The sequence below is a fragment of the Hyperolius riggenbachi genome, chromosome 5 (assembly GCF_040937935.1).
Source record: "Hyperolius riggenbachi isolate aHypRig1 chromosome 5, aHypRig1.pri, whole genome shotgun sequence".
NCBI classification, from domain to species: Eukaryota; Metazoa; Chordata; class Amphibia; order Anura; family Hyperoliidae; genus Hyperolius; species Hyperolius riggenbachi.
This window is the reverse complement of record NC_090650.1, coordinates 293,558,156-293,570,031: the sequence shown is the minus strand read 5'-3', so window position 1 is coordinate 293,570,031 and position 11,876 is coordinate 293,558,156. Positions and strand designations below refer to the sequence as shown.

At 48.0% G+C, this 11,876-nt stretch overlaps 2 protein-coding genes across 2 annotated transcripts; one reads left to right on the top strand and one right to left on the bottom strand.

Moving 5' to 3' along the window:
- Positions 1 to 4,372: 4,372 nt before the first annotated feature.
- Positions 4,373 to 8,335, top strand: LOC137518791 (putative nuclease HARBI1). The gene is made up of 3 exons (XM_068237087.1): positions 4,373 to 4,533; positions 4,628 to 4,729; positions 7,423 to 8,335. Exons 1-3 carry the CDS (start codon positions 4,394 to 4,396, stop codon positions 8,306 to 8,308), a joined length of 1,128 nt encoding a protein of 375 aa, XP_068093188.1. The 5' UTR covers positions 4,373 to 4,393; the 3' UTR covers positions 8,309 to 8,335.
- On the bottom strand, positions 4,850 to 9,090 carry LOC137518790 (uncharacterized). The gene is made up of 3 exons (XM_068237086.1): positions 8,855 to 9,090; positions 7,213 to 7,375; positions 4,850 to 7,036 (listed from the first exon to the last, which is right to left on the bottom strand). Exons 1-3 carry the CDS (start codon positions 9,039 to 9,041, stop codon positions 6,136 to 6,138), a joined length of 1,251 nt encoding a protein of 416 aa, XP_068093187.1. The 5' UTR covers positions 9,042 to 9,090; the 3' UTR covers positions 4,850 to 6,135.
- Between the last annotated feature and the right edge of the window lie 2,786 nt (positions 9,091 to 11,876).

Genomic DNA, 11,876 nt, shown 5'->3' with positions numbered 1-11,876 from the left:
GGGGCAGGAGACATCTCCTACAAGTTCTGCTCCCTCTGGGAGGAACTCAGAGACCTCCAGAACATCAAACAAGACCTCAGGAACATTATTTTCCAGGTTTTCTAAGAAGGATTCTGAACTATCCAAGTTACAAGGCAAAACTGGAACTTTATTTTGTGGACAGGGCAGATGTCCCAGGAATGGTTCCACCGTAACCTGAGACTGAACTTTATCATAATTAGCGGGATGTACAGGAATATTTACTGGAACACACACTGACTCCCTAACTTCATTCTCACTGTACCCCGAATTCTGTGTGGCAGTCAAACTAGCTTGTAACTCCAAAACTGCAGAAAAACAGGTGAGTATAGTGGCAATACCTAGACGAGCCTCTAGGGACACTGCAGGGGATTCTAAGCAAGGCCACATTGACTCATCCAGAGTACAGGGTGCAGAATCAGCACTTCCCTCAGAGCAAGAAAGGGGCTCACAAACGTCAGTGTGAAAGGAAAACATGTTTTCATTCATGGTACAGGGCAGGTTCAGAGAAAACGTCTCTGAATAAGGCAAAGAAGGTTCAACATCAGATTCGCAAAACCGAAGCGCTGTCTCACTGTTAGATTCGGCTAACAATGTCGAATCCGAGGAATCAGAACGCAAAACCTGCAAATCAAAATTCACTTTAGGTTGTGAAACTGATGCTTCCATAGCGCAAACCTCCGCGATCTGCGGAGCAGACTGCAAGGCATCTAGGACCGAAACACTGGAGCAACTGGCATCAGGCAACGGGTCCTTACAGGTGTGAACAGGGTGAGACAGAGACTCATTTGCAGAAGAAATAGTGACATCAACAGGATAAACTTTATTAGGCATATTAATTTTACTTTTGACGCTGCATAGTCGAGAAATTTTCCCCATAGCAGGGTCACAGACGGAAGATCTCAAAGATCTGTTACTAAATGACAAAGGATCCCACACATCCTTGAGGAAACTGGCAGACTCATGCCGATCAGAATCTGTAGGAACATCCGAGAAACAGGCATCAGATCGCACAGGTTCAAACTGCACACTGTCAGGAGCGAATCCTTCAGGATTCGCACAGGAATCAACCACAGCGGCACACTCATTCATTTCAGATTGCACAAAGTCAAGACTCACATGCTTTACCCCAGAAAAGCAGGAACAATCATCCGACAACGATGTCTCTTTATTGGAATCAATTGGTTGGTGTGTGTGCAACTCATCCAAAATCGTCTGCCACACATAAATCCCCAGATCCACATCATCCTTGTCACATTCATCGGAATCAATCAGAATGTACATTGAATCGAGACAAGCATTCAAGAGATTTTCGCTTTTTGCGATGTAAAAATCGCAAAAGGCTTTCCAATCAAAATCGAATTCTTCCAGCAAGGCCCCAACATCCCAGGAAGCAAATGGGGGTTCAAACAGGCCAGTATCCAGATAATCTCCATATGGGTGGAGTTCAGGAACAAGAACATATTTTTTAACTGCTTTAATATAGTGTACGATCCTACCTATAGCAGGATCCACATAAGCTTTGGATTGGGGCAAAAAAGCCGGAGACGGAACAACATCATTATAAACATCAATAGGGAGTGTTTTATTCTGATGCTTGCGTTTTTTAGTTTTTCTCTTTTTAGCCACTTTGCATGTCTGCTGTTTAAAACCTAAAGTGGCAACAGACACATTGAACTGATTGTCATACTGAAAAGTTTTGCATGGAAGGGAAAGATCAGCTGACCTATCAGCAGCTACACACTCAATCAGAGCAGGTGGTAAGCCAGGCAGTTTAAACCAGTGAGAGAATATCACTGCAAGCAACTGATACAGATTACCATTCCAAGAATTATTTTTTAGCACATCATATGCCCAGGTGAACAAATCGTCTTTTAAGAGCACATAGGCAAACTGAAGAGCCGACGTAGACGGATCAGTAATCTGAAAGGTGGGATCCAGACAAAACCTCACACATTCAGAAAGAAATTCCGCTTTGGTCTCTGAGTTTAGCCTTTTAACACTAGATTTACCATTCTTGCGCAGATTTGCGTAAATTCCCTCAGCTCACACCTAGTAGCACTCCTGCTGAGTTTTTTAACATGCCATCAGCTCCATTGTTCTCTTTCTTTTGTTCTGAAAACACAACCATTACCTGTGAGGCCTGAGCATTTGTTTACTCTACCTCACATCCCCCACAACCAGAGAGTTCTGTTCTTTGTGTGCCAGACTGATACTGTAATCAAGGGGCTTTTATTGGTGTTTCAATGTGCACTGTGTGGGTAGAGGTCATGGAAGTGCCCAGTGCAGTAGCAAGTCACTCGTGCTTCACTGCGCAAGCTGGACCCACAAAGTCTGCTAAGGTTTGTCATTGCCATAATACATATGATATTTATATAAACCCACGACGGACAATTTTTTTACTTCACTGTCACTGTCGCACAGACTGCTCCAGTGCAAAACAATGCTATTGGGCACGGTGAATAAAGTCCGGTGTGAACTTCCTCAGCTTGCAAAAGACACTGCACAGCGAGAGGTATTATTATTATTTATTGTATTTATAAAGCGCCAACATATTACGCAGCACTGAATATTAATTTAGGTTACAGACAATATTTAGGGGTGACATACAGCAATATGACAATACAGGAATACAAGAAAACCAGATCACACAGCACAGTATGAGTACAAGGTAATGCTTAGTCAGTCACTGGATGGGAGCATGGAGATTAGGTTCACTCAAATGCATAGCATGGGTTCACAGTAATGGAGGTGCATGATCAGGTAGGACACAAAAGGAGGAGGACCCTGCCTAAAGGCTTACAATCTAGAGGGAGAGGTAGGGACATGAGAGGTAGGGGACCAGAGTTCAGCTGTGGGTTTAGAGCATTTGTGAGGGGTGGTAGGCCAGAGTGAAAAGGTGAGTTTTGAGGGCCTTCTTGAAGGTGTTGAAGGAGGGGGCTGCCCTAATGGGTGGAGGTAGGGAGTTCCATAGTGTTGGAGCGGCTCTTGAGAAGTCCTGGAGGCGTGCATGGGACTGGGTGATGCGGGGGATGGTCAGGCGAAGTTCATTGGAGGAGCGGAGTGTGTATCGATAACATTTATAGATATTGGTTTCGTGCAAAAAATCCCATTTGCGCGCGAAAACGTTATCGTTTCACGTGAAAATTCACGATTGCGCAAAACCAAAAATTCTGTTTTCTTTTTCAGTGTTTCAAACTTTACAGAGTTTACAGCGTTTGCAGACCCAGTGTCCATCGTCCCTGCATTTGGCACAGGTGAATTTTTGACATGTTGCACAGGTAAACCTGCTGCGATTCCTGCTGCAGCTCTCTTGCACCTGGCACTGTGTTGTCTGTACAGTCCCTGGCACAGCAGCTGCAACAGCTTCAGCAGCCCGCCTTTGTGCCAATATTTCCTTGTGCTGCATGAATCGGCAACGGAGTTCCTTAGCTAGAAGACTCAGAAACAATCTTCTTTTGCCTGTCCACCCTGTACATGCCTTGTACAAAATGTAGGCATTCACCGCCGCCAGGTCCAGCATATTGTAAAAAACTGCTACTGGCCACCTGCGTGTTGCTGCTCTTACGGAATACATCCGTGCCATTTGGTCCAACACGTCTACACCACACTGTAAAAGCAGAGAGAGAGAGAGACATGAGTATATGTGCTTTTTTTCTATAGGCCTGTATAGTACACATCAGAAAACATTGTAGCACTGGCAGGGGCGTTCCTTGGGTCCTTGGAGATCGGGGGCACCTGTGCGCGGTCCCCCCCCCCCCCGGCCACCGCAGCTGTCCCCGCTGCCAGACAGGCAGCAGCGTCAGACCTCGATCAGCAGGCGACCAGTTAGGCCTGGGCCACACTATACACGTTTGCAGATCGCAGTCCGCGGTCCGGGCTCCGTGTAAACAAAAAACGGAACGCAAACGGATCCGTTTGTAGAAAAATTGCAATCCGTTTCCGTTCCGTTTTTCAACCAAAAAACGTTTAGAAAACGTACCTGGCCCAATGCAATTGTTATTGACCAATAGGAAGGAAGTGGTAGGGCCTATGCTGCTAATATTTACCCATTTCCCACCTCTTGACCACTAGGAAGCCAGTGGGAGGGGCTATCTTTAGAAAAAAAACTGTGTTTTGACCATTTTAAGGCATATGGAATGTCCTGGGGAGGTTTTTTGAGTGCCTGTACCAATGTCAAATGAGTGGGAGTGGTTTTGCTGTACAGGGAGTGGTTTGGTTATAGTCTATTGTCTGTACCATGTGTTTGATGCACTCTTGAGAATACAGCAGGCAAGAAAGTACTACATCAGGCAGCACCATGGACCCCATTGTCTTTCTGTTCTGGATGAACCTTGCTTGGATGGGGGTCTTCCTGTACTACAGTGGGACCCTCATGCGGTCAAGAGTGCGGAGATGGTGGGTACATCCTCTCCTGCAAGAGAGACAGCAAAAGGGGCAATTTTCTGTCCTCTATCAAGACCTGAGAAAACACCCGGTCAAGTTCTTTAAATATAGCCGGATGTCTGTGGACCTGTAAGTACCTTCTTCTTACCTGAAATAACATTTTACCTGTCCACACACTCTGTACCTGTGTCAGGCTAATGTTGTTGCCATTTTTGTCTTCAAGGTTTGATCACCTTCTCACCATCTTGAGGCCCCACCTTCTGAAAAAGGACACCAGGATGCGAAAAGCCATCACTCCAGAGGAGCAACTTATGATCACCCTGCGGTATGTTATGTCTTTTATCTATCATCTTTTATCTTTTTTGTAATGATGAGACAATCTATTTATTTTCAACAAAAAATAAAAATTTATTTTTTGGTTATCAAAAAAAACAACAAAATGGCATTCACCAACATGGTGGCCAAACATAACTTTCAAAATTGAAAGAACATTTCTGCTTCAAGGTACAATACTTCTTGTTTGTTTGAACCATCCCCCACAACCCCCATTGTCCCATTGTTCCATTGTCCCAGTGCTCATGGCTTGGGAGTGGAGATGTTTGCTTGAACAATGTGGCAGACATTGGCTCTTGTTATCTGTCTGAAATGCTATCTATTTTAGCTGTGCCTTTATTTGTTGTACTGTGTTTGACCAATATGAAGCTAGCCAATTTTGGTGGTGGTGGTGGTGGGGGGGGGGGGGTGGAGTGTTGAAGAGCTATTGTTTTTGCATACCTGTGCAGCAGCAAACTTTAACAAAACACAAAACAAGTGTTCACTCCAAAGCAATGCCTGGCTGGCTACCTACCATTCAAGACCCTCTGAACAGCACTCACCCACACAACAGTCCAGGGACCATCTCTGGTAGGAAAGTGCTGTTCCAAAGGTCTTGAATGGTAGGTGGCAAAAGTAGGCAACCAGGGTGCCTGGGGAAAGAGGTAATTTTTCTTGCATACTACCTGTGCAGCAGCAAACTTTAGTAGTGCAAACGTTACAAAATAACAAACAAGTGTTCACTCCAAAGCAATGCCTGGCTGGCTACCTTTGGCTACCTACCATTCAAGACCCTCTGAACAGCACTCACCCACACAACAGTCCAGGGACCATCTCTGGTAGGAAAGTGCTGTTCCAAAGGTCTTGAATGGTAGGTGGCAAAAGTAGGCAACCAGGGTGCCTGGGGAAAGAGGTAATTTTTCTTGCATACTACCTGTGCAGCAGCAAACTTTAGTAGTGCAAACGTTACAAAATAACAAACAAGTGTTCACTCCAAAGCAATGCCTGGCTGGCTACCTTTGGCTACCTACCATTCAAGACCCTCTGAACAGCACTCACCCACACAACAGTCCAGGGACCATCTCTGGTAGGAAAGTGCTGTTCCAAAGGTCTTGAATGGTAGGTGGCAAAAGTAGGCAACCAGGGTGCCTGGGGAAAGAGGTAATTTTTCTTGCATACTACCTGTGCAGCAGCAAACTTTAGTACTGGAAAGTAGCAATAAACTGAGTACAACTAGTAAACTGAGTACTATTGTATCCCAGACTGTGTTTGACTCGCTAGTTTTAGTTACCTGTCCATCAAAATCAGAAGGTGACCAAAAACACACTCAACTGTCATTGGACAGGCTTTGATGGTAAAGTGTTGAACATCTGATTTTGATAGACAGATATTTAAACTAGTGAGCAGTGACACTATTTCTTAAAATTTATTATCATTCTCGGGGAAAAAAGGGTATTTGCCACTACTGGGCTGGGAGGAAGCAGAAGTACGAGTGCTTGCGGTACTACCTTGTGATAGCTGGGTATACGTGGTAGTTTCCTCTGCAGAGGTGATAGGAAAAGAATGTGGTGGCTGGTAACCCTGGTATGACTGATTTGGAGATGGACCGTGGTATGGCTGAGTGGGAGATGGTTGCCATGCAGAGGGTGGCCTAGTGGGTGGTGCAGAGTAATCTAAGTGGTTTTTCACCGCATCAAGCAAACTGCATTGACAATGTATTAACCTGTGCCGTGGCACTTGTTCCATTAAAGGCAATAGTGACATCACCGAGTGATAAAGGCTGCTGCTTTGGTGATGCATCAAAAGGTCTATCTGTTGGCGATGTTGTTGACCCAAATTGTGTAGCTGCTCCTGAAAAAGCTGCCTTTCTTTGCGCAGCATCTCATTGGATTCGGCCAACTGAGTTCTCAGAGTGTCTATGTGTTGCTGGTATTGATGGGAAATAGTGCTACCTGATTTGTCCTGCAAACTTCGGGACACTATGGATTCCTGGTTTTTCATCATCCCAACAAGGCTTGACACTGCTCCAGCCATCTGCACATTGGCCGATCTGGCCTGACCGCGAGCAGCTGAAACCCGAGCACTTGCTTGCTTACGCAATGACTCAGCCGTGTTTGGACGCTGGGTGGGTGGTCCCTCACCAGGTGATTCAGGTTGTGCAGATGAGGCAGCTGAAACACTTGGCAGTTCATCGTCGGCAATGTCATCCAGATTGACAGTGGTCAGGGTGTCCATCGATGTGTCAGGTGACTCATCCAAAATTGACAGTGCTGGTCCATCATTTGAATCATCTAAAATGGCCTCAAAGTTATCTTCAGTGCTGTAGATAAAAAACAACATTTTGTATGAGAAAGTGAAAGTGTTTCAAACATCCACACCACCCCAACCCCCCCCCCCCCCAAAAAAATGAAATAAATAAATTTACAAATTAAATAAAGGCAAGAGAGTGGATACATACCAAAGGTAAAATAAAAAATTATAACAAAAATAACTCACCCTCTATCTTGAACGAGAGGTCTAAGGAATCGCAGTAGAGGTGTGTGGCAATATGGGGTCCTTCGCGATGCACCACTCCCACTTCTTTGGTCTGCTTTTTCCGCCTTTAGTTCTTTAATGAAGCTGTCACGTATACTTCGCCATTTTGTCTTTATCTTTTCAACTGTGGAAACAAAACCAAATAACAATCTTGTCACTTTTTTTCTATAGTTTCCTTGCGACCGGACAAAGCTATGGAAGTCTACATCTCACTTTCAGAGTTGGAAAGAGCACAATCAGTGCTATAGTGAACCGCACCAGCAGGGCGATATGGTGCAGTCTGGTTGCGAAGTACATGCCAGTTCCCGATTCTCGCAAGTGGGCGGAGATTGCCGACCTGTACTGGAACAGGTGCAACTTCCCAAACTGCCTAGGAGCCATCGATGGAAAACACGTTCGGCTACAGAAACCAGCGAGGAGCGGCAGTCTGTACTTCAACTACAAGAAGTACTTTAGTCTGGTCCTCCTGGCTGTGGCCGACGCAGACTATAATTTCATCTACGTGGACGTTGGCTCCTATGGCGGTTCAAGTGACTCGGGGATATTCCAGAGGTCCAGACTGCACCGCCTTCTCAATGACGATAAGCTGGACATCCCCGGGGACAAGCCTTGGCCTGGAACAACATCACCAAGCTACCCCTATGTTTTCGTCGGCGACGAGGCCTTTGCCTTATCACAACATGTGATGAGGCCGTTTGGGCAGAGAGGCCTCAGGCGCGAAAAACGCGTGTTTAACTACCGGCTGACCCGGGCTCGTCGCATGGTCGAGTGTACGTTTGGAATCATGTCGAACAAGTGGAGGATGTTCCACACGCCACTACAGCTGAGCCCTACCAACGCTACAGCTGTCGTGAAGGCGGCATGCATCCTCCACAACTTTGTTCGTCAGGAAGAAGGATACAACATTATGCACCTCGACCAGGATTATTTGCCCGGAATCCGACGGTTTGCAACAAGGGGTAGGCTACAGGCCCAGCAGAATCGGGACTACATGGTACGGTACTTCATGTCTAGAGAGGGACACATACAAGCCCAGGACATTATTGTTCCTCTCTAGTTATTTTGGACATTTTGAATGTTTTTTTGTTGGGGGGGGGATGTTTTTTTGTTGGGGGGAGGGGGGAGGAGGTTGGCTTTTTGTTACGTTTTATTTTAATATATTGTTTTCAAAATAAAATTTTAAAAATTGTTTTCAATGCTTGTTCACTGATGGGGATGGGGGGGGGTTTGGAGTGGGTGGCTTGGGGTGTTGGGTGGATAGGAGGGGCATTGTCGAATACAGGGGTGGGTACCTTTGGAGGGGGAGAGGGTGGACATACAAGAGATGGTGAGATGGGGGGGTTGTAGTTAAGTGGCATTTTGGAGTGGGATGTGGAAAGAAAGGATGAGTGTCACTGGGGAATGGGGGGGGGGGGGGGGGATGTATGAGACAAGTGGCAATCAGGGGAGAGAGGGGGTGGTGGAGTGAAAAGGGGGTGGGTGGCGGCAGGTGAGAGTTGCAGTGTGGAGAAAACAGTTGGTGTTGGGGATGTGGCACTAAACATATATATAAAGAGCACATCACACTAGGCAACATGTATCATACACATTCCAGGGCACTCACCTTCTTTGCTCTGCTTCCTGGCTGCAAGCCGGTCATACTCGTCCACAAACTGCTTGGTGATGCGCTCCCATAACAGCTTGCAGTGTGGAAGGTCGCTGTGCTTCTCATGGCTCTTGTCGTAGAGCTCTGGGTACTCTTGGACAGCCATTATGAGGTCCTCCACGTTGATAAACCTCCTGGTGGCCATGATGGCTGCTCTCGTCTCTCCCAGCTTGTCAACAGGAAGCTGTCAGAGATGACGTTGAGGGGAGGAGAAGGAAGTTCTGGCAATCCGTGTTGGCATACGTTTTATGTTCAATTTTGTTTGTGAAGAGGGAGGTCCGTTTTGTCATAGGCTTTCATTATCCTCCGTGTATCCGGGTCCAGGAAAAATGCAGCAGGTCCGGACTGTCCGTTCAGTTTCTTTATACGTTTTACACGGATCACCCACGGACCCGTTTTTTCTTGGAGTGTGTACAGCTGCTATTTTTAACATTGGTATCCGTGGCTCCGTTTTTCATCCGGGACAAAAAACGTAGCTACGGATACGTTTTCAGAGCAAGTGTGAACGAGCCCTTAGAGTGGGCGCTAGGACCTACCTAGCGGACAACGCTGATATGCGGAAGTGACATCACTTCCGCATATTTGCGCCTGGCACCCGCTCTAACTGGTCGGGTCGCCCGCTGATCGAGGTCTGATGCTGCTGGCGAGTGACAGCAGGGACCCCCAGTTAGGTAGTGAGTGACAGCAGGGACCCCCGTTAGGTAGTGAGTGACAGCAGGGACCCCCCGTTAGATAGTAAGTGACAGCAGGGACCCCAGGTTAGATAGTGAGAGTGATAGTGAGTGACAGGGACCCCCGTTAGGTAGTGAGTGACAGGGACCCCCGTTAGGTAGTGAGTGACAGGCGCCCCCTCACCTCGCAGCCAGCAGCGACCTGACCAGTTAGAGTGGGCGCTGGGCGCAAATATGCAGAAGTGATGTCACTTCCGCATATCAGCGGTGTCCGCTAGGTGCTAGCGCCCACTCTAACTGGTCGGGGCACCCCTGTAAATAGATTGGGGCACCCCAGAAAATTTTGGGGGCATGGGCCCCCCAAAATAGCGCTAGCGACGCCACTGAGCACTGGTGTAAAATTCAGTGCAGTTTCTAGGCTAAAATGCACCCAGGGCGAGGGTGTAAAAATTGCGCCCCCCCCCCCCCCCCCAAAGCAAGGTATGGGTGCCCGCAGTATAGGTTAGCCAGGTCTAGTTGCACTCAGTATAGATTCCCCCAGTATAGGTAGCCCAGAATAGGTACCCCAATATAGGTAGCCAGCTATAAGTCCCCCCAGTATAGGTAGCCAGGCATAGGTAGCCAGTATAGTTGCCCCCAGTATAGGTTAGATAGGCAGGCGCCCCCGGTATAAGTTAGATAGGTAGGTGCCCCCAGTACAGGTTAGCTAGGTGGTTGCCTCTAATATAGGTAGCCAGAATAGTTGCCCCCAGCATAGGTTAGATAGGTAGATGCCCCCAGTATAGGTTAGTTAGGTAGGTGCCTCCAATATAGGTAGCCAGTATAGTTGTCACCTGTATAGGCTAGCTAGGTAGGTAGGTAGGTGCCCCCAATACAGGTTAGATACGTTAATGTTCCCACTATAGGTTAGATAGGTAGCTGCCTCCAAGTATAGGTTAGATAGGTAGGTGCCCCCAGTATAGGTTAGATAGATAGGTGCCCCCCAGTATAGGTTAGATTAGGTAGCTGCCCCCCAGGTTAGATAGGTAGGTGCCCCCCAGTATAGGTTAGATTAGGTAGCTGCCCCAGTATAGGTTAGGTAGGTGCCCCCCATGATGGAGGGGGGAGCCTCAGCCGCGGGGAGGGCAGCCCAACCTCTCCCTCCCTTCCTCTCCCCAGCCGCCCTCCGTGCTCCCCCCTCAGACTGCAAAGCAATGGGCAGGGAAGCGCTATACAAAACTACTCACCTCCCTGGTTCCAATCGCTACTCACTCGCCGCCAGTCTCCTCTCTGCATAGACGCTGATACACACGCTGCTTCCTGTGTGTGTATCAGCGTCTACTCTGTGCAGAGAGGAGACTGGCGGCGAGAGAGCAGCGATTGGAACCAGGGAGGTGAGTCGTTTTGTATAGCGCTTCCCTGCCCATTGCTTTGCAGTCCGAGGGGGAAGCACGGAGGGTGGCCTGGGAGAGGAAGGGAGGGAGAGGTCGGGCTGCCCTCCCCGCGGCTGCGTCTCCCCCCTCCATCACAGTGCCCCCCCTCCCAACAGCGCTCAGGGCGCCCGCACGGCCCTAGAAACGGCCATGGTAAAATTATACACACATTCACATACCTTCATGTGGTTATAGTCTGTTATCGTGTTGGGTTTCCTCTTTCTGCCGTCACCGATCGTCACGTCTTGGTGCATGGAACTTAGAACACACACAGTCTTGTTTTTTTTAGGTGCATAAATTGTCAAGGATACACTGCCACTTCTAAGCACTGAAGTGGAGAATACCTCTCGCTGTGCAGTGTCTTTTGCAAGCTGAGGAAGTTTACGCCGGACTTTATTCACCGTGCCCAATAGTGTTGGGCGAACAGTGTTCGCCACTGTTCGGGTTCTGCAGAACATCACCCTGTTCGGGTGATGTTCGAGTTCGGCCGAACACCTGACGGTGCTCGGCCAAACCGTTCGGCCACATGGCCGAACTAAGAGCGCATGGCCGAACGTTCCCCGAACGTTCGGCTAGCGCTGTGATTGGCCGAACGGGTCACGTGGTTCGGACCCGAACGCGCTCTGATTGGCCGAACGGTCACGTGGTTCGGGTAAATAAATACCCGAACCACGTCATATCTCCGCCATTTGTCTGTGGGTTTAGCTTTGGGTAGGCAGGCAGGGTAGTTCGCGCTCCAGCCACGCTAGCCAGGGTCCCCCCCAGTCATTGTGTGTCACTGCTGGGAACAGTAGTACACCGCTCGTTCAGCCACACTATATAGCATTCTGTGTACTGTTCTGTGTCTGCTGGGAATAGTGGTACACCGCTCGTTCAGCCACACTATATAGCATTCTG